At 46.6% G+C, this 18,773-nt stretch overlaps 1 protein-coding gene across 2 annotated transcripts in view; it reads right to left on the bottom strand.

Moving 5' to 3' along the window:
- Positions 1-18,773, bottom strand: part of ADGRB1 (adhesion G protein-coupled receptor B1) — a 383,634-nt gene that overhangs the window by 52,268 nt on the left and 312,593 nt on the right. For both annotated transcript variants that reach the window (XM_050940709.1, XM_050940708.1), the window contains 3 exons: positions 15,291-15,441; positions 11,236-11,305; positions 36-102 (listed from right to left, as the gene is read on the bottom strand). In XM_050940709.1, coding sequence (XP_050796666.1) covers positions 36-102; positions 11,236-11,305; positions 15,291-15,441 — 288 coding nt within the window. The remainder of the gene's footprint in view (positions 1-35; positions 103-11,235; positions 11,306-15,290; positions 15,442-18,773) is intronic.

Here is an 18,773-nt window from a genome sequence, read left to right as displayed (position 1 = left end):
GGGAAAAAAGAAAACTCTCAAGTGAGAGTAAATACCAAAACGACTGCAGCTGCTGGTCCCACGAAGGCATAGAGAAGGCCTCCTTCTAATGATAGCCAGCAGCTGGAAAACAAGGAGAGAGAAAAGAAGTTACCAAGCAGCACTGTCACCTCAGTGGCCAGCATTGCTGCAAAGGAGAAAGGAAATCACAGCATGTCCCAGTTCTACCATACACAGAAGTTCTCCCTTGTTTGCTTTGTATTACACTTATCACGGATGGTATAACACCACGGACTGGGCAGTACTACAGCTGGACAAAGAACTGATTTTTTGGTTGACTGGCCATTCTGAAAAGTCTGAGAAAAATACATTTAAAGTTGACCTGAAAACAAAATGTTTGGCAAATCAAGAAGTCTAAAAAAATGTGTTTGGGATGAACAAATTTTTTGTTTGACCCAGAATGTGACGTTGGAAGTTCTTTAATTTTTAAAAGGAAATTTTGAAACAAAAAGCCATTTTGAATTGAAAAATGGAAATGACTTATTTTAAAAATGGTAGAATGAAACATTCTGACTTTTTCAGATTCTTTTAGTTTTTTTCCCAGTGCAAACGATCCAGCAAAGCTGACAGGAATTGCTAAACATTTCGGTGTTGTTGAATCTGCATTTTTCACAGAAAAATAGTTTCAGCCAGAAAATAGCACCCAGCTCTAGTCAGTATCCTGTGTTTATATATAGTCAGTTTCGTTTCTGGCTTCTCAGGGACTAGCACAAAGTAATCTAAGCTTTTTGGAGTTGTCTGAAAAAAGGTGTTTGTTGAAAAATGCTTGCATTGAAATCAAAGAAAATCCACGCTGATTCGTAGCACATTCTGCAAAATCCATTTCAATATTTACAAAACCCTATGGGCCAGATTTTGCCATTGTTCTACTAAGCCGGGCAGGGGAGCAAAAAGGAGGAAACTTCCTTGCCAGAATAGAATCTGCCTGGATCTTGAGTCCAGGCTGGGCACACAGTGCATTCCCTTGCTCTCCGGATATTCCTGCTATGAACAAGTTGGAGGAGAGTGGCAGAGCAGGTGGGGGGAGTCTCTGCAGTATCCCCATTACTGGTCTGTACAGAGACCAGCAGAAAGGGGTCTGGCTGCTAGATTAGGGTTCCTAGATGTTCCAATACTATAAGTAATGAACATCAACAACTGGAGAGATACGAGTATCAGAATTAGAGTTCACAGGGAAATTTCATGATTTCAAAATGTCTTTTTATTCTGAATCAGAATGAAACATTGACATTTGGAATTTCCCAGGAAAGGACATTTCCAGGAAAATTTCATTTCAGGTCCATCAAAATGTTTTGTTTCAGTTTCAACTGGTTTTTATCTGACGTTATAATTTACAATATGACATAGAAGAAAATTTGCAATGAAAGATCAAAACTTCTGGAGCACTTCAACCGCATCATAACACTTCACTCTGATGGGATTTTTAAAGAAATTTTGCAGAAATCGATGCATTCTCATAAAACATTTTTATTCCATCAAATCGGCATTTTCCGAGAGGAATGAATGGTGTGTCGGAAAATTTTCAACCAGCTCTAATAACAATGCTAAGGTGCAAAGGGGCAGAAAGTGGCTCTCCATCAAGGGCTGCAGTAACTGACTTCCTTCCTGAGTGCAAGACGGGGTAGGGGAAGGACTGTGACCCAAGCCTGAGTCATCGTGCCACCCAGAGCTATACCTCAGACGATGTTCCCTCCCCCTACGCTCTGCTCAATGCTGTGCCTAGAACTCAATATAGCCCTACCTTTGGGACTGGCTTCCCAGTGCCATCTTTAAACAACGGGGAAAACGGCGATTGAACAGAGCAGCTTGGAGATGGAGGAACGCAGTGATCTGCTAACCCGCCGGCCTGAGCGGCAGACAAGCCAGAATGCCTTTGAGTGATGGAACTGACAGCGTTCAGTCCCGGGCAGCAATTAGCTAGGAGGATTCAGACTGACAAGGGCTTTTGTTCCCTTCACATCCCTGGCAGCCCCTCTCCTCCCTTAGAATGTCAGGCTTTCTGAAGGGAAATTCACACATCATCAGGCATCGTCCTTCATCCTTTCTGACTGCCTGGACCACTGGATAACAGTGCCTAATTGAAGCGCTTTCATGCAAAGCTGTCAGATGTGGTGGCTGATGGCAGAGTTGTGAAGAGGGCGAGGCTGGCTTCTACAGCAGTTCCAGGCAGGAAACTCCAGAGAAGGTCATTAGCTTAATGCAGCGAGTCTCAGCCTCTTCTGTATCAGGATCTTGGGACTCGACAAAGCCCATTAAATCAATGCAAATAGCTAACATTTCCAGAACATCTTTCACTGAAGGATTCCAAAGTGCCTTACAGATGGTGTACAAAGGGGATCTCGTCAACACCACTGAATTGCAGCCATATCTGGGATAGAACAAGCCAGCTGTTCAGCAGCACACAGCAACGTCATGCAACTATTTAGGACAAGAAGTGAAAAATATCCTTTGGAGTTAGACGCAGTCAACCACTCACAAGCAGCAATCAGACTGAGAGCAACTGTTCGAGGCATTCCCCGAGATCTCTTCGTGATTTGTTATGCGTCCAATCCTTTTCTGAATTTCCCAAGAGCCGAAGCGGGCCTGAAGTGGTGCTGTGACCTTGTGCTGGCTCATTGTACAGAAGTGGATTTAACCTGTAAGTCATTTTCGGAGGCACATCTTGTTGGCCAGAATGCAGTGGGTCTCATGCCAGCATCCCACAGCCGACGTATTTATAACAGAAGGGGTGGAGCTGGGAATCTGAGCTCTGCCACAGAGGTTAATGTGGAGTGCTCCCCACCTACATTATGGCTACGTCTAGACTACCCACCGTATCGGCGGGTTAAAATTGATTGCTCGGGGATCGATATATCGCGTCTCATCTAGACGTGATATATCGATCCCCGAGCACGCTTATATCAATTCCGGAACTCCATCAACCCCAACGGAGTTGAGGAATCGAAAGGGGGAGCTGCGGACATCGATCCCGCGCGGTGAGGACAGGTGAGTAATCCGATCTTAGATATTCGAATTCAGCTATGTTATTCACGTAGCTGAAGTTGCGTATCTAAGATCAATTTCCCCCCGTAGTGTAGACCAGCACTCAGTCTCCTTCGTCACTTGTGAACTGTGCAGGCATGGAGGCCTGGCACCGTGACACTACATGGCATGAAGCAGGACGTTGCACAACATCAGGCTCTCTCTCTGCACCAAGAGGAGCATTGGGACGCTAAGAAACCTGGGGGGTTCTCTCTGGGACATTTGGAAAAGTGTCCTTGAAGCCTGGCAATTGTACTTCTCTAAGGATACGTCTAGACTACCCGCTGTATTGGCGGATAGTGATTGATTTCTCGGGGATCAATATATCGCGTCTCATCTAGACGCGATATATCGATCCCCGAAAGCGCTCCCGTCGACTCCGGAACTCCACCAGCATGAATGACAGTAGCGGAGTCGACAGGGGGAGCCACGGACGTCGATCCCACGCCGTGAAGACAAGAGGTAAATCGATCTAAGATACTTCGACTTCAGCTACGCTATTCAAGTAGCTGAAGTTGCGTATCTTAGATCAATCTCCCCCCTAGTGTAGACCAGCCCTAAGCCATCTGCATGCATGTAAACCCACTGGTGAGAGTGTGTAACTGGTCCTCCTGCGGTGTTGATCCCCAACGGCAATGAGTTTGGTTCTTTAGCTCACACTGTAGCAGCTCCTGCTTCTAGCTCTGGAGATCCCCAGTTCAATCCTCAGTGCGTTGGCCAGGAGGGTGGCTATCGCACAAGCATTCAACAGAATATGGCAAATGGTAGCTAAGCCAGCGGAGGGTTTATAGCACATACGACACTTACGCGGTCCATCAAAAGGATGGTATATGGGTTTCCAGGTAACTGGAGCGGCTTCCATCAAACGTTGTTAAAAGGCAAATTGGAAGGATTTCCTGCCCTTTAACGGGGACATTGCAAAGGATTCCAGAAGCAGAGCACTGAGCAATGAAAGCAGTATGTTGGCCCTGGGAAAGATGCAGCCAAGAAGATGGCCAGTCAATGGGCCTCAGAAACATAAGGACAAACTCTGAAGTTTTTATTCAGGATAAATTCCCCTTGATCTCTGGAATCTCAGGATTACCTCCTGGCTCTGTCCTGCCAGCCAGAAGAGCCCCTCCAAATTATCTCTGGCCTCGCTCTGTCACAGCAATATGTTTATTATGTTGGTTCACCATATGAGGATGCGGAGGGGTCATCCATCGTTTCAAAGTGCCCACAGGATGATGCAAACTTTGCAACTCATTCCCGCAGCATTGGGATGTAATAGTGTTGTTCTGTACAACATTTACAGATAGAAGCCAGCACTGAGCTGCGCTCATCTTGTCTCCACTGGATTTTACTTTTTTCCCTTCTCTTGCAAGCAAGATCAGAGGAAAAGCTACTGCAGAATGAAGAGGTGAGCACCAAAGTCTATACTCGGCTGAGCTGCGTCTGCTGTAACCATGCATCTCCAGGAGAAAGCCAGGCTCCCTGATGTTAATGCACGGATCGTTAAGATCACAAAATTGCAGGGGGTTGAAAGAAGCTTACAGGGACATTGTCAAGTCTCTTACAGTTCATCACGTCAGCTCTTATACCCTTCCACTGTTATTCATTCTAAACTGGCATTTAGAAAAAAACCAACAAAGGAAATGCATGGACAGGAAATTTCATGGCATCAGATTAAAGCTGTGATGGGCTGTCAGAATGTGCACAATTTAAACCAAAGGATGACACTTCAGAGAGCGTGGCTAAAGGTGCTGTCCCTTTTCCATTCCTTCAAGATGGCACCGGCTCAAGATGAAACATCAGGCTGGGAAGGCCAGAGATGCTCACTGAAGATTCAGAACACGTAGGATTTCAAAATGACTCTGCCATGGCATCTAGAGATGGGTCTGAACGAAAACCACTCATCTAGTCACCAGGTCCAAATCTTGCAGTTGACTCACACATCTCTCTAATGGGCATAAACCAATGCCCCATGCTGCTCTGTTCAGCGCCACATCTAAACTCTGAAAATGGCTCTTCCTTCTAAATTGAGCTAAATGGGGACCCTGAGGAAGCTCAGATTTGGATCCAAACTTTGAGTCTCAAGACCACCTCTGATTGTATCAACTGGATGAAAGGTAAAAGCAAGGGTCTTGTTGACTGTGCTCTTAATGGGACTTATGCATTTGTACAAGAATGGGGAGAATTAGCTCGAAGATTCGGACCACATTCCAGTTTAAGTAATGGCATCTTGCTTGCCTAAATCCCGCTTCAGTACACAATACGCTTCACGTCCTGACTCTAACTGGCGCAGTGCTGGTGTGCACACTGTCCCATTCCACTCCAGAACTCACAGCATTTCAGAAGGGGGCGAAAAAAGCCCATAGAGGGAGAGTTTGTAACGTGCTTTAATATCATTTGGCGTGAAAGGCACCAATTTATCAATGGTTTAGTGCGGAGAACAGGAAGTTAGGAGACCTAAGGTCTGTTCCCAGCTCTGCCACTGACATCTGTGACCTTAGGTCAGTCATTTATCTCCTCTGCATCTCGCTTTTCCTGCCTGCACAATGGAGATGATACTACTTAGCCATTTCAGTGCTTCGAGAAAGTGATGGAAGGTGTTATGTATAAATGCAAGCTATTTGCCATTCGTAATGATTATTAAATGCAAGGCCTAATTAATCACTAATTACATCAGCCCAGCTCAGAGCAGCTCAGTGGAGACTGCAGCACCGGCTGGAACGGCTCTGCCCTTCTCACTGACTGCACCTGCTTTGCCACCTCATGCCCTGTCAATCCCAGTGGACTGACAGCAGCTGTTTAATGGTGCACTGCAGCACTACAAAAAAACTGAAGTTGGATAATGGAAATTCCTGCTCTGTCAGAGTCAAAGGAAGACAGCTGCAGGGTAAATCCCTGGGAGGGTTTTACTGGGATACAGGTCACTCTTCCAGGCAAGCCATGCTTCCCAAGAGGGGAATTAACAAGGTGCTAAAATCCCTGGCCCTACAGGGACATGCACCAGTTTCCTGCTCTTCTAGATCCAACCATGGATTGCATGCCCCTGCTTCATTCAGCAGCTGTTTCTCAGAGCTCCACTAGCCCTGTGCTGCCCACAGGTACAGTCCTCTCAATCTCTCAGTTACAGCGAGCTCCGAAAGGGTATTTCCTTCGCCGTGCTCTGGCCTGTCTCATGAGATCCCAGTGTGTGCTGCAGTGGCTTCAGAGCAGGCTCTGAACTCTTCAGCCACAGCCTCTCTACACTGAGCCAGTCACGCTCTGCTGGATGTGCCTACAGCATTCAACGGCCACCAGGGGCTTAAACAAAGCCTGGACAGCTACAGAGAGAGACAGAGAGAGAGAGAGCGAGTGTGTGTGTGTGTAGCATGGACATGAGTCCCAGGGCACAGTCGCTATTCAGTTCTTCCTCTTGTAAACCGGCCAGAGCAGATGTTTACGGGGAATAGGATCTTTCCAGATGATCTCTGTGCATTTTCCTGAGCGACTCACTAACACAGCTGCAGTATGGGTCACCATAAAGGCAGGATCAGAGCAGTGGTGATGGCCGAACACACATGCACACACACCAATCAAGCCAAACCGTCCACTCAGTGGCTTTGTAGAGCTATTATGGTTTTTTCAAAAAAACAAAAAAAAAAACCTTTCTTGGTAGGAATAGGGGGATTGACGGTTTCCTCCTCCCACAGCCCTCTCCCCACGAGCCTTGGCCTTGACGTACAAAACACACGGGCACAGCGGGTGCAGTCATCACCCAAGTTGGGCTCATGCAGCGCTCTGCATCGTGCTGGGGAGTTTGATCTCCCCTCCTTCAGACATCAGGAGCTCAACCAAGGCATGGCAGCAGGACGGCAGCATTATAAATGGCTGACCGGGTGCAATTTCTGGGGTCGGGGGGGAGGGGGTATGTGTCTCCTAAGCCGCGGTGTTAATAACACAGCACGCCAGGGTTGGTCCTGCTCAGAGTTTTCAAATGGATTAAGGCTGAGAGCCTCAGTGTGTGTGTGAGCTCATCGCGTGCTCTGCACAGGCAGAGACGGCTTGCTCCTGCGTACAGCTACTCTCTTGGAGTACAGTGGAGGAGCTCAGCTTTCATGGTCCACTGCTTCTTTTGTGCCTGAGCCCGGTTCCCCTGAAGTCACTGGCCAAACTCCTGTGAGCACCAAGAGGAACAGGACTTGGCCCTTTGAGCGCCTTGCTGAGGGTCAGTTCCAGGAGGCGTCTCTTCCCTCTGCACTCTGGATTACAGCATTGCACTACACCCCAGTGGAGGAGTTTCGCTGTGACGAGTGCACTGGGTCACCCGGCTCTATCTGGGAGTTGGAGATTTAGGCACATTGCTGCCTCTACCCCGAGCACCCAGAATGGGAGGCAGGAATCAGCTGCCTCATGCTGCACCGTATATACGTTCACTCTGCAGGCTGCTATCAGCAGCACGTGGATTACATATTCGCACAGCCCCCTTAGCATGGGTATCAACAGCAGTGTAGGCTTAGGCGAGTAAAGACCTGCCTGAAGGGTGTGAGGGGAGTATGCAAGTGCATATCCCACCTAGCTCTCTGCACACCCAAGCCGGGCCTCCCTGTCTACGCTGCTGTTTTAGCCACGTCATGTCCAGCTGTCTCCTCGCTGCTAAAACCTTTCCCCCCTGCAGAAAAAGACTCTGGCTCTGGCAAGCGGGAAAGACTTGGGCAGCTCTCCGCTGCTGGAGTCTCTGCCCTGCCAGAGCCTTTCACTGACACGTAGTGCATGCTGCAGTGTGGACGCAGCAGCCTTTCCATTGTAGTGCATAGCTGCATGTGCCCGACATGCTACCACCAGCGGTGTGTAGTGTAGACGTAGCCTTAGAGGGCAATGGTGTAATTCAGGCTGCTAGAGGTGACGGAGTCTCCTGCAGTAGTCCGGGCAGCCAGCTCCAGCGATGGCCCGCAGCCAGCCATCCCGCTGGGCCGCACAGCAGCCAATGTCCTGTCCCGGGGTGTGAGGAGTGACAGTGGCTAGCGGCCTAAAAAGATTCAGGGATTAGCAGCAAAGGGAAGGAACGGGGCAGTCACATCAGCTTTCCTGGAGAGATTCCAGCTTGGTTCAGGCACAGGCAGCAGGTCTGCCCCTGAGAATGATGGAAAGTCACAGCAGCCTGCTGGCCACTTTGCAAGTGTGGAGATCTAGTGGCAAAGAGGAGGCAGTAAGGTTTCTCTGTTCACTGGCACCGCTTTGCCCTGGCGTAGGAGAGCAAGGGAAGATGGGCGCTGATTGCTCTGAGGTCGAGCTTTGTTTGCACTGAGTGGATCATTGCAGCCTAGATGGAGAATTCTGTTCTGCATCTCTCCCTTTTTCCTTGCTCCTCCCTTGGTTCTATTGCAGGGTGAACCTCTCCCATCTCAAACCTCCATCCCACTGAGTGGGGACCTATGATGTTCTTACAATAACACCGGTCAGGATCTGGGCACTGCACGCCTACTTGTGTCTTCGGTCTCTAGTTCGGGCTAAACTCCAGGCAGTGACTGATGCTGAGCGGAGGCAGGTGAGTCCGTACAGTTCCGATAAAACAGCCCTGACACTGACATAGATGTCAGGAACTGCCTCTTATAACCCCTTCGTTTACAGCAGCCTGCTTCTCCATGGCCCTGTAGGGTGACCAGACAGCAAGTGTGAAAAATCAGGACAGGGGGTGGGGAGTAATAGAAGCCCATTTTAAAAAAAAGCCCCAACTATCGGGACAGTCCCTATAAAATCGGGACATCTGGTCACCTGCACCTTGTGTGGCCCAACACCACCGCCGTGAGTGAGTGAGTAGCGTGTTACCCTCTCTTTGTACACCCTTTGCTACCCAGGTGCAAAGCAGTGGAGAATCAGGCAAGGGATGTGTGTTGAGTGATGAATACAGGTCTCAGAGTATGACAGACCAGACTCTGCCTTGCTTTGGCTGCAAGTTTAAAGGAGTGAGCAGGGATCCTGGTTGGAGAAGAATGGCTTGTCTATATGGGAAAAAGCTCACCATAGCGGGTGTGCACTTTGGAAATGCACTAAGCTAGTGTGCATGAGGAGTTAGTACAGAATAGAGGGTGCACTTTAAATTCACATCCTAGCTTGCTGCGCACTAACTGTCCCAGATCAGAAGGTCTGTCTAACTCTGCTGCTGCTGGCTGGATCTCCAGTGTCACTCCAGGGCATAGAATTGCTGGTGGCATCAGGGTGGGGAACAGATTGGCGGAAGTTGCTGTCCTCTGGGTGCAATGTGCCTATATCTCTATGGCTAAACTACCTTTTTTTGTACACTCTCGCAGCTACACTTTCTTTAATGTTGCTGCTGCTTTTGCTCTATGCTGAGTGATTTCAGCCCGGGCTATACTCCCTTATTCTCCCCTCTCTGTCTCATTCTGCCATTTCCACCCCTTCTCCTTGTCCCCAACACACATTTCGAAGGCGGGTGCTGTGCTGCTCCCACTCCAGGTTTTGTGAGCAGGCGATTTTGCCTGTTTCCACTTAAATAAACAGCAAGTGGCCCAGAACGTGGAAGGAGAAATCATGACATTTCAGGGATGAAATGAAATGGTGAAAATCTCCAAGAACATTTCGTGAAAACTATTTTCCACACGCTAGAAGGCATGATACCGTCACGAGCCAGCCTTGACTCTATCTTCAATTCTCAGACCTGGAAAGCCTCCCAGTCAACAACTTTCTCAGAGGCCTGTACTCAAAACCCCTCCACTGATTCTACATTCCTCTATGGCCAGCAGAGCATTGGTGTGAACCAAAATGGATGGATTTACTAAAGAGCTTTGCTCCCATTTAGGCGTATCAATAAAGGCCGTATTTTCCAAAATGCTCCATTCCCAATGTGCTCCCTTTGCAAACCACACCCTTATTTTGGTGCTTGTAGTGGAGCTCTTTTGAGACTCTGGCCTGGATCATGCAGTTCCCACCAGTGACTGATAAAACAGACCCCAGAGATCAATCCAACAGGCATTCCTCCTACTTCACGTAACTTCAATATTAAAACCACCCCGAAAGGTATGTCTTGCACACTGGCCTCTTAAAAACTCCAAATACCACAGGCCTACATCAAAATGACATCATAGATGCAGCAGTTAATCTAACCAGCCATCCGGCCTTTTCTCTGTCAGGAATGAAGGGGTTGCAATGCACAAACTGATTACGTGTGTGTCTACACTGCACACTAAGCCCAGATCTACGGGATCCAGGCTCGTGGACTTGGTGTTTCCAAGCCCGGGCCTGAGAGACCGCACTGCACTATAAACCTCGGTTTGCAATTGCCAGATTCGGCTCTCCCAGCCATGCTACGCATACATATTGCACTAGGCTAGGGTGACCAGAGAACAATGGTTACCAATTGGGCTGGGGTGGGATAATAGGGTCCTATAGAATACAAAGTCCCTAATATCGGAACAGTCCTGATAAAATTGGAACCTCTGGTCACCCTACACTACACAGACCTTCTGACTCGGGTCTGCAGCTGGAGCTGTGTCCAGGCTGCAAAATGACAGGGTTTAGACCTCAGTCACAGCAGAACTCTGGCTCTGACCCACACCTTTAGCAGGGTCCTAGAGCCCAAGTCCTGGGTGCTTGCTGACCTGAGTCAGGCTGACGTGTGTGTAGGGGTGCTGGGCTCAAACCCGAGTCAGAGCCTGGGCTTAGGATGCAGCGTAGATGTACCCTTTGAGTTTAGTGCCTGTCGCGACTCTGACAGTAGCCAGCGCTAGATGTTGAGGAAGATGAAGAAAAACAATAATGCACCTGGCCAGGTGTGCTACATTATGTTGCTGTGGGGGGAATTGCCTTCCAGCCCCCTAACAGGGGAAGGGAATATAGGAGCTGATCCTACTCCCACTGAAACCAGCGGCAAAGTTCCCACTGGACTGCAGGAAGGCCCATCCTCTCTCTCTCAGGCCCTTTCCTTCCTAAAGCCTCACACAGGCCCTCAGGTAAGAACAAAGAAGTCACGCAGCTTCCAGACCCGAACAGGCAGCCAATAAATTGACGCAACTGAGCAGTGCGAAGGCTGCTTCCTTCCCCATCCTCCCCATGGGACAGGCACCTCTGTTGGCGTGGCTGCAGCCTGGAGGGCCCTGCTTCCTACAGGTGCGCCGAAGAGTCAATTCATGCGGGGAGAAAAGGACAGGGGGGAGGAAAGGAAGAGTACGGAAGAGGTGGCCTGTTACTCACTAGTTGACGGTGCCATAGCCCTTGGCTTTCGTAAATCCCACGGAAATGGCAACCACCAAAGCAGGCAGCCCTAAGGGAATGAAACAAAAAAAGCATCAGTCATTTTAGTTTCTACGGAGGCTGCACCTCGCTCAGCGAGTCCTTCTCTGCCACAAACTCCTCTCCCCAGCCTCGATCCTCAGCAGCACCTGAACTCCTGACTCTTCAGGGCTAAGGGCACAAGACTCTGCTCCTTGAGCTAAAGGAGGAACTCCGCTGGCTGGTAGTAGCAGTAGGCTCCTATCCTCTGGTGTGGACCCATTGCTAGGGGCGACACGTAGCACATAGAACTGTTTGTTTCAGAGAGACCCACTCTCTTCCAACGTCTCTGAGGGGAAGTGGGGAGGTGAAGGATGACACCCCTAGCTGGAGACATTCTGTAACGACCCCGACTAGTGGCGGACGGGTTTCTGGCAGGAAAGCTGTGCTGCTCATCTGACACATGCACCAAGCCATGTAGTGCTGGCGAGTGATGCTGCATTGACAGCTCCAGAGGCTGATGACGCCCTCAGCTTATATTCACAGAGCAAGTGCAATGCGGGCAGCCAAGGTGCTTGCATCCCCTTTCCAAGGTGCTTCCCTCCTGACCTGGCACCACCTTCTTGCCCTCTCTGATGAGGTTGCCCCAAGTAGGAGGGCAGATAAAGCCAGCTGGTTACTGTGATGTGCAGGCCTGGTCCCTCAGAACCAGCCTGAGATGCCGATTTGATTTGATAGAGAGCACTGAACAGCACTGGGGTGGTAACAGCTTAAGTCATTACATACCCAGGCACAGACTGAACCAGTAACACAGAGGTGATAGGCTCTGTAACCCATTAACAGCCTCCTGATTCTTCCAGTTCCTCCACCAATAAGCTACTCAAGGAGCTATGAAGGAGACCAGGGTGACTTTCTGGTTCACTCTGCCCTGCCTGGCCCTCCCTTTCCCCAGCGAAAATGCCTGAATACCAGATAGTAACATCTGCCTGTTCAGTTAGAGAGGTCTCCATGTGGCTTTTTATAGCCCTGCTCCTTGGGACATCGTGAAGTAAGCCATCTAAGTGCTAAAGACAGGCAAATCCCATTAGGAATCAGTGGGATCACTAGCAAACAAAGATTAGTTCTGCTCTGACGAAGCCCCCATATTTGTGCAATAGGGTTCACATCAGGCTGTGGTAAAAGTGTTACAGTTTTGGCAGGTATCCACTGACCCTGGTGATGGCTATCCACAGCGGTCACGTGTAACCTCCAGGGATGCAAATCACTTTAAGACTCATCAGATATCAGGGTGAGCAACCAGTCTGCAGGTCAACCAGTCTGCAGGCATCGTGCCTTAATGTTTGATATGAATCATAGAATCATAGAATGTCAAGGTTGGAAGGGACCTCAGGAGGTCACCTAGTCCAACCCCCTGCTCAAAGCAGGACCAAGTCCCAACTAAATCATCCCAGCCAGGGCTTTGTCAAGCCTGACCTTGAAAACCTCTAAGGAAGCAGATTCCACCACCTCCCTAGGTAACCCATTCCAGTGCTTCACCATTCTCTGAGTGAAAAAGTTTTTCCTAATATCCAACCTAGACCTCCCCCACTGCAACTTGAGACCATTGCACCTTGTTCTGTCATCTGGTACCACTGAAAACAGTCTAGATCCATCCTCTTTGGAACCCCCTTTCAGTAGTTGAAAGCAGCTATGGGGAGATTCTAGGAGCAGCTACATGATCATGGGCTTCTGTTCCTACCTGACATCTCCAGGTGCAATCCACTAGAATTGCCTGATCACATGTAAACATACAAGAGGCTTGGAAAGACTTCCCTACTCCCCCACCCCATCTACTCTTGTCTCTTTTTCCCTACAACTCTTGGCCACTAAATCTTAGGTGCCTCCCCACAACATAATTCCAAATGTTTATGCCAAAAAATTGACTCTAAGAGCTTTGCTCATCCAGTCAGGCCAGATAATCATAGCCTGTAACCAACACATCCAATTAATAAGATCAGTGTGCATACTGCAATATCAAATACTCAAAGCAATACTTGAAATGAACAGCCCAGAGGCTGAACTATGATAGCATCAAACGTTTGATGGATAACAGTAGAAATTACAATACAGTCACAAACAAGTTGTCAGTATTAAAAAGGGATAAATTTGATGAAGAAATTGTTTTCTGGGAGCAATTCATCCCTCTATGTCCTAAGTGGTCTTAGCCCTTAGTGGTTGCTAAAAGTCCGATGACTCTTTTTTTCTGGATGAGCAGCAGGTGTAAATCCAAGTGAGAAACAACAAGAAAGCAGAGGACCAAACTTAGCACTGGTAGAAACTGATGCAGTTTCATTGAAGTCAGTGGAGCTGCACTAGTTGACACCAGCAGAGAATCTGGCAAGAAATTTAAAATAGCAATTCAGAAATCCAACTGAAAAAGAAAATGGCTATGAAAAATCACCTTCCTCTGGAGCCAGAAGTGTAAATTATTTGAAATTATGCTTTTAAAGATATGTTTTCTACATGTTTTTGTTTCAGTATAGGTCTTATTTGTCTCGGTGTTGTGACCAAAGTCTACCTACCTTCTACACACCTAAAATTCCCTGCTGCATTAATGGGACATTGCATTCTTCTTCACTTCTTGTCCTAATCTGTTGTGAATTGTTACTATGCACTGTTCATCAGCTAATGTGATCTAGCCCAGAGGTGGCTGCATTGCAGCAGTACGTGGAATGATGCCTATTGTCGTTGTAAATGAATGCAGCCATCTGAGGCTTGTGAAAGTTGTTTGCCCAAAACTCTCTGGTATCTAAAATAGTCAAGTGCCCCAGTATTTATTAATTACAATGAAACCGCCCCTGATTACTTAAATTCATTCAATATCCCTCATCCGGTTTGAGTAATAAAATAGTGTGTGTGCATGTGTGTCTGTATATGTGCGCGCACACACATGCGCACACACACACACTATATTTATTTTTAAAGGTCCCACGTTTAACTATTTTAGTTCATAAACTCGGTAACAGATTTAATTGAAAACTCATGCTTTCCACGCTGGAGCTGCTCTGCACTCCTCTCAATGACAAACGGAACCTAGCCTTACTTACAGAGGTGCAGTAGTGTTAATGGATGTACAGAAATACATTGGAAGGGCTATTTAAATATTGTCAAATAGTACAACTGAGATTCTGCTTTTGCATATATGGATGGTTTCCATTCCTGGCCACTGGGTATTGCAAGAGTGCATCCAAGGGCAGAATCTGGCCTTAAATGCTCTGCTTCTAATCTTATCACCTTGACATTGGTAGGTTTTGACTACTCTCTTTAGCTTGTGAGGTATATTCTATTCACAACTATATCACTAGGAAATCCCAAGAGCTAAGGGGATCAGAGCTAAGAGCCCAGGTCAGGTTAGCCAAGTAAGACAAAAAAGGAGGTCAGCTGCAAGATTATCATATGGCCGAAGAATCTGCTTACTCCAGGAGCTGAGATGCTGGCATGAGGCTGCTTCTTGAAACATCAAGTCCTTTTATAAGTATCAAAAATATCCTGCCTCAGGAAAAGTTTTTGACTTCAGTAGTAAAATGAGTCACTAGTACAGTGCAATGTTTTCTGTGTGTCTGTGTGCGTGTCTGCTTTTCACTCACTTTTGGACACAATTTTTGTGATGCTGCTCTTTCCGAACTCCAGCTTGTAACATTTTTGAAAGCCCAAGCCACATTATTGCCTTTAATTTCTACGACAAAATGCCTCATTTAAGGCTAATAAATTAAACATATGGGAAAGACAGAGGGAGAAAAATTAGCTACAAACATCTACAACCTAATAGTTGATTTGCCTATGGAAAACCCTGCTGCCATGGAGACAGAATTACAGAGCTTGTTTCATTCACTAGGAGGGAAAAAGAGTGTGAGAGAGAATATGAAGGGCCTGGAGGGAGAATGAGACAGAGAGGGAAGATGAGGAACATATAGGGAGAATGGAAGGTGAAGAGATCCAATCCCCCAGCAAACCCTAGATTCCAGTATACTGTTGAGTCACAGACTCATCATTCTCACCCCATCCGAGACACAAGAAGCGCTTGCGAATGATGCGGTTCCGTAATCTGCCCGTCACAGCCATGTAGGATTGCCAGGCCTCTGTCAGCACCCAACAGAAAGAGGAGAGGAAGAAGAAATGCAGGAAAGCTGCCACCAGTGTGCATGTCACCTGGAGATGGGAGGAAAGGGACACAGGTGAGATTAGCAGCAGGGAAGGGGAACAGCTTCCAAACCACATTCTAGAAGGAAGCTTGCCAGAGTCAGGCAATGAAAAGATGCACCTCACCTTCAAGGTCCTGATTCAGCAAGCCACTGAAGCACGTGCTTGAACTTTAAGCATCCCGTTGAAGGCACTGGGACTTAAGCATATGCTTAAAGTTAGGCATGTGCATAAGAGTTTTGCTGAATTGGAGTCCAAGTGCATCTCGGGGGCGGGGGCGGAGGAATTCTTGTCCTATCCGAGTCAACACGATTTTTGTCCTTGACTTCAGTGGGATCAGGATTATGATTATGATTTATTTATTTATTTATTTACCTATTTATTTTTTTCCCCAAAACAGCGTGTAGATCTGGGTGAAATTTTCAAAAATTCAAAAAGTTGACTAAACATTTTCCAGAAAAAATTCCAAATCATTCCCATAAGAAAGTCACCATTTTCTGGCCAATTCTACAAATTCTCCATGTTACTGATTTCATCTTATGCCAGCATGATTTTGCCATCCTGGCCAACAGTTTATCTGGGAGAGAGAATGATGTTTTGCTTCCAGATTTTCCAGCATCCCGAAGAGGTGCATTAGATTTTTCAGGCACTTTTACCTTTGTCAGAGTTCAATATAAAAATCTGGGAAGTGGAGACAGTGAGGAGTTGAGCAGGTCTGAATTTCATGCTTCCAGTGAGAAAGAAATCCTGCATTTATCTACAAAATAGGGAGCTGAAGGGGAATCTTCTCCCCACATTGCCTCATGGCTACATCACCCCAGCATACCATGGAAAAAGCCAAGTATAAGGATGAGAAAGTGAATGTGATTCTCTATGGTCAACTCAGCCGTCAGCCTCTCTGGGGAGACTGTGGAAAAATACTTGGGGCACCTATCCCGCTGCCCATGTCTTGCTAGCTACACTTCTATTTATAAGCACGCAAGCTATAAATAGCAGGTAAGTCAACCAAAGGTGGAAATTACACTTTCCAGCTCTAGCGCAGACATACTCACTGTTCATCAAGAAGTCTCGAGATAGCAAGACCCTTTTTCCATTGCTACACCATGCTGGGTTCAAACCAGCAACTTTCACAGGAGAGACGGCTACTCAAGCCAATTTACCAAGCTGTTCTGCTAGACCGCATGCAGGATTCTTACACTTCTCTTTTTGAAGAAAAGATTTTTTTTTTCCTTTGCAACAGATAGATTCATAGACTTTAAGGCCAGAAGGGACCTTTGTGATCATCTAGTCTGACCGTATGTGTAACACAGGCCAGAGAACTGCCCCAAAATAATTCCTAGAGCAGGTCTTTTAGAAAAACACTCAATCCTTTAAAAATTGTCAGTGATGGAGAATCCACCGTCCCCGTTGGTACATTCTTCCAGTGGTTAATTATCCTCTCTGTTAAAAAATGATGCCTTATTTCCAGTCTGAATTTCTCTAGCTTCAACTTCCACCCATTGGGTCATGCTAGACCTTGCTCTGCTAGATTGAAAAACCCATTATTAAATACTTGTTCCACAGGTAGATACTGATAGACTGTGATCACGTCACCACTTAACCTTCTCTTTGTTCAGCTAAATATTGAGCTCTGTCACTATATGCCATGTCTCCTACTCCTTTAATCATTCTCTTGGCTCTTCTCTGAATCCTCTCCAATTTACCAACATCCTTCTTGAGCAATGGGCACCAAAACTGGACACGGGATTCCACCAGGGGTCGTACCAGTGCCAAATAAAGCTGTAAAATAATCTCTCTACTCTTACAAGAGATTCTCCTGTTTTTCCAACCCAAGATCACATTAGCTCTTTTGGCCACAGCATCACACTGGGAGTTCATGTTCAGCTGATCCCCCATGACCCCCCAATTTTTTCCGGAATCACTGCTTCCCAGGATAAACTGCCCCATCCTGTAAGTATGGCCGACATTCTTTGTTCCCAGATGTATACAGTTACACTTGGCCATATTAAAATGCATGTTTTATGCTTGTGCCCAGCTTACCAAATGATCTAGATTATGATGAATCAGTGACCTGTCCCCTTCATTATTCACCACTCTCCCAATTTTTGTGTCATCTGCAAACTTTATCAGTGCTGATTTGACATTTTCTATAAGTGATTTATAAAGATGTTAAATAGCATAGAGCCAAGAATCAGTGCTTGAGACACCCCACTGGAAACACACCTGCTCGATGACAATTCCCTGTTTATAATTATATTTGGAGACCTATCAGTTAGCCAGTTTTTAATCCATTTCATGTGTGCCATATTAACTTTGCATCATTCTAGTTGTTTAATCAAAATGCCATGCAGTACCAAGTCAAATGCTTAACAGAAATCTAACTATATTATGTCAATACAATTAAATGTATCCACCAAACTTGTAATCTCATAAAAAATGATATCAAGTTAGTTTGACAGAATTTATTTTCCATAAACCCATGTTAATTTGCATTAATTACATCACCCTCCTTTCGTTCTTTATTAACGGAGTCCTAATTAATACCACATAATCGTTCCTACAATATATTAATAAACTCACAGACTTGAATGCATGACTGGATAAAACAGGGCTGATTCTTTTTGTATTACCTAACAATTATTTATCCCTTAGCCAGCATTTTCCTCTTCGAAGCATTTTGCAAATAGGATCAGATTCTGGCCTTTGGGGTTCCACAGGTGGAAATGAACGATGAATTCACAATATTGAAGCTAATCAATGCGAAAGAAACCCTTGGGGGAAAATGGAGCTGCAAACCCTTGCCAAATTTTCAGAAGCTGCATCATCAATAATTCAGCTTTTATAAATTCCTAATTTAGACTCCATGGAGCCCCAACCTTTTCTCTGCATAGTTTCTTTCTCTCTTCCCTACTGGAGACTAGACGGCTGAGCGGAAATCCAAGAAAAACCTTTCTATTTATGGGGTTTCATGCATATTTATGTGCAAAGAACTAATCTGCCTCTTGCAATCACAGTCAGAAGCCCCCACTAAGGGCTCCAATGAGGGACATCCATAAAATGGGGAGCAAAAGCACCAAGGACAAACTAGACCGTAACTTTCCACAGAAGAGGGACAGAATTAAATAAAGGCACAGAGCGGCCAAAATTGTTGACATTTTTTTTCCAGGATGAAACTGATTGTTTAGCGACCAGAGCCAAAGAGGAGCCACAGCTGTTGTCCTCCAGGTTTATTAAATGGGAAGGAACTTGGAGAGATGCTGTTTTTCATGGCCCTGGCACACACATCTCTTGGCTTCAGCTGAAGTTCCCAGTGAAAGCCTCTGCAAAGCCATTCTCTCCAT

Source organism: Gopherus flavomarginatus, chromosome 2, assembly GCF_025201925.1.
Source record: "Gopherus flavomarginatus isolate rGopFla2 chromosome 2, rGopFla2.mat.asm, whole genome shotgun sequence".
NCBI classification, from domain to species: domain Eukaryota; kingdom Metazoa; phylum Chordata; order Testudines; family Testudinidae; genus Gopherus; species Gopherus flavomarginatus.
This window is presented reverse-complemented; position numbering and strand designations above follow the sequence as displayed.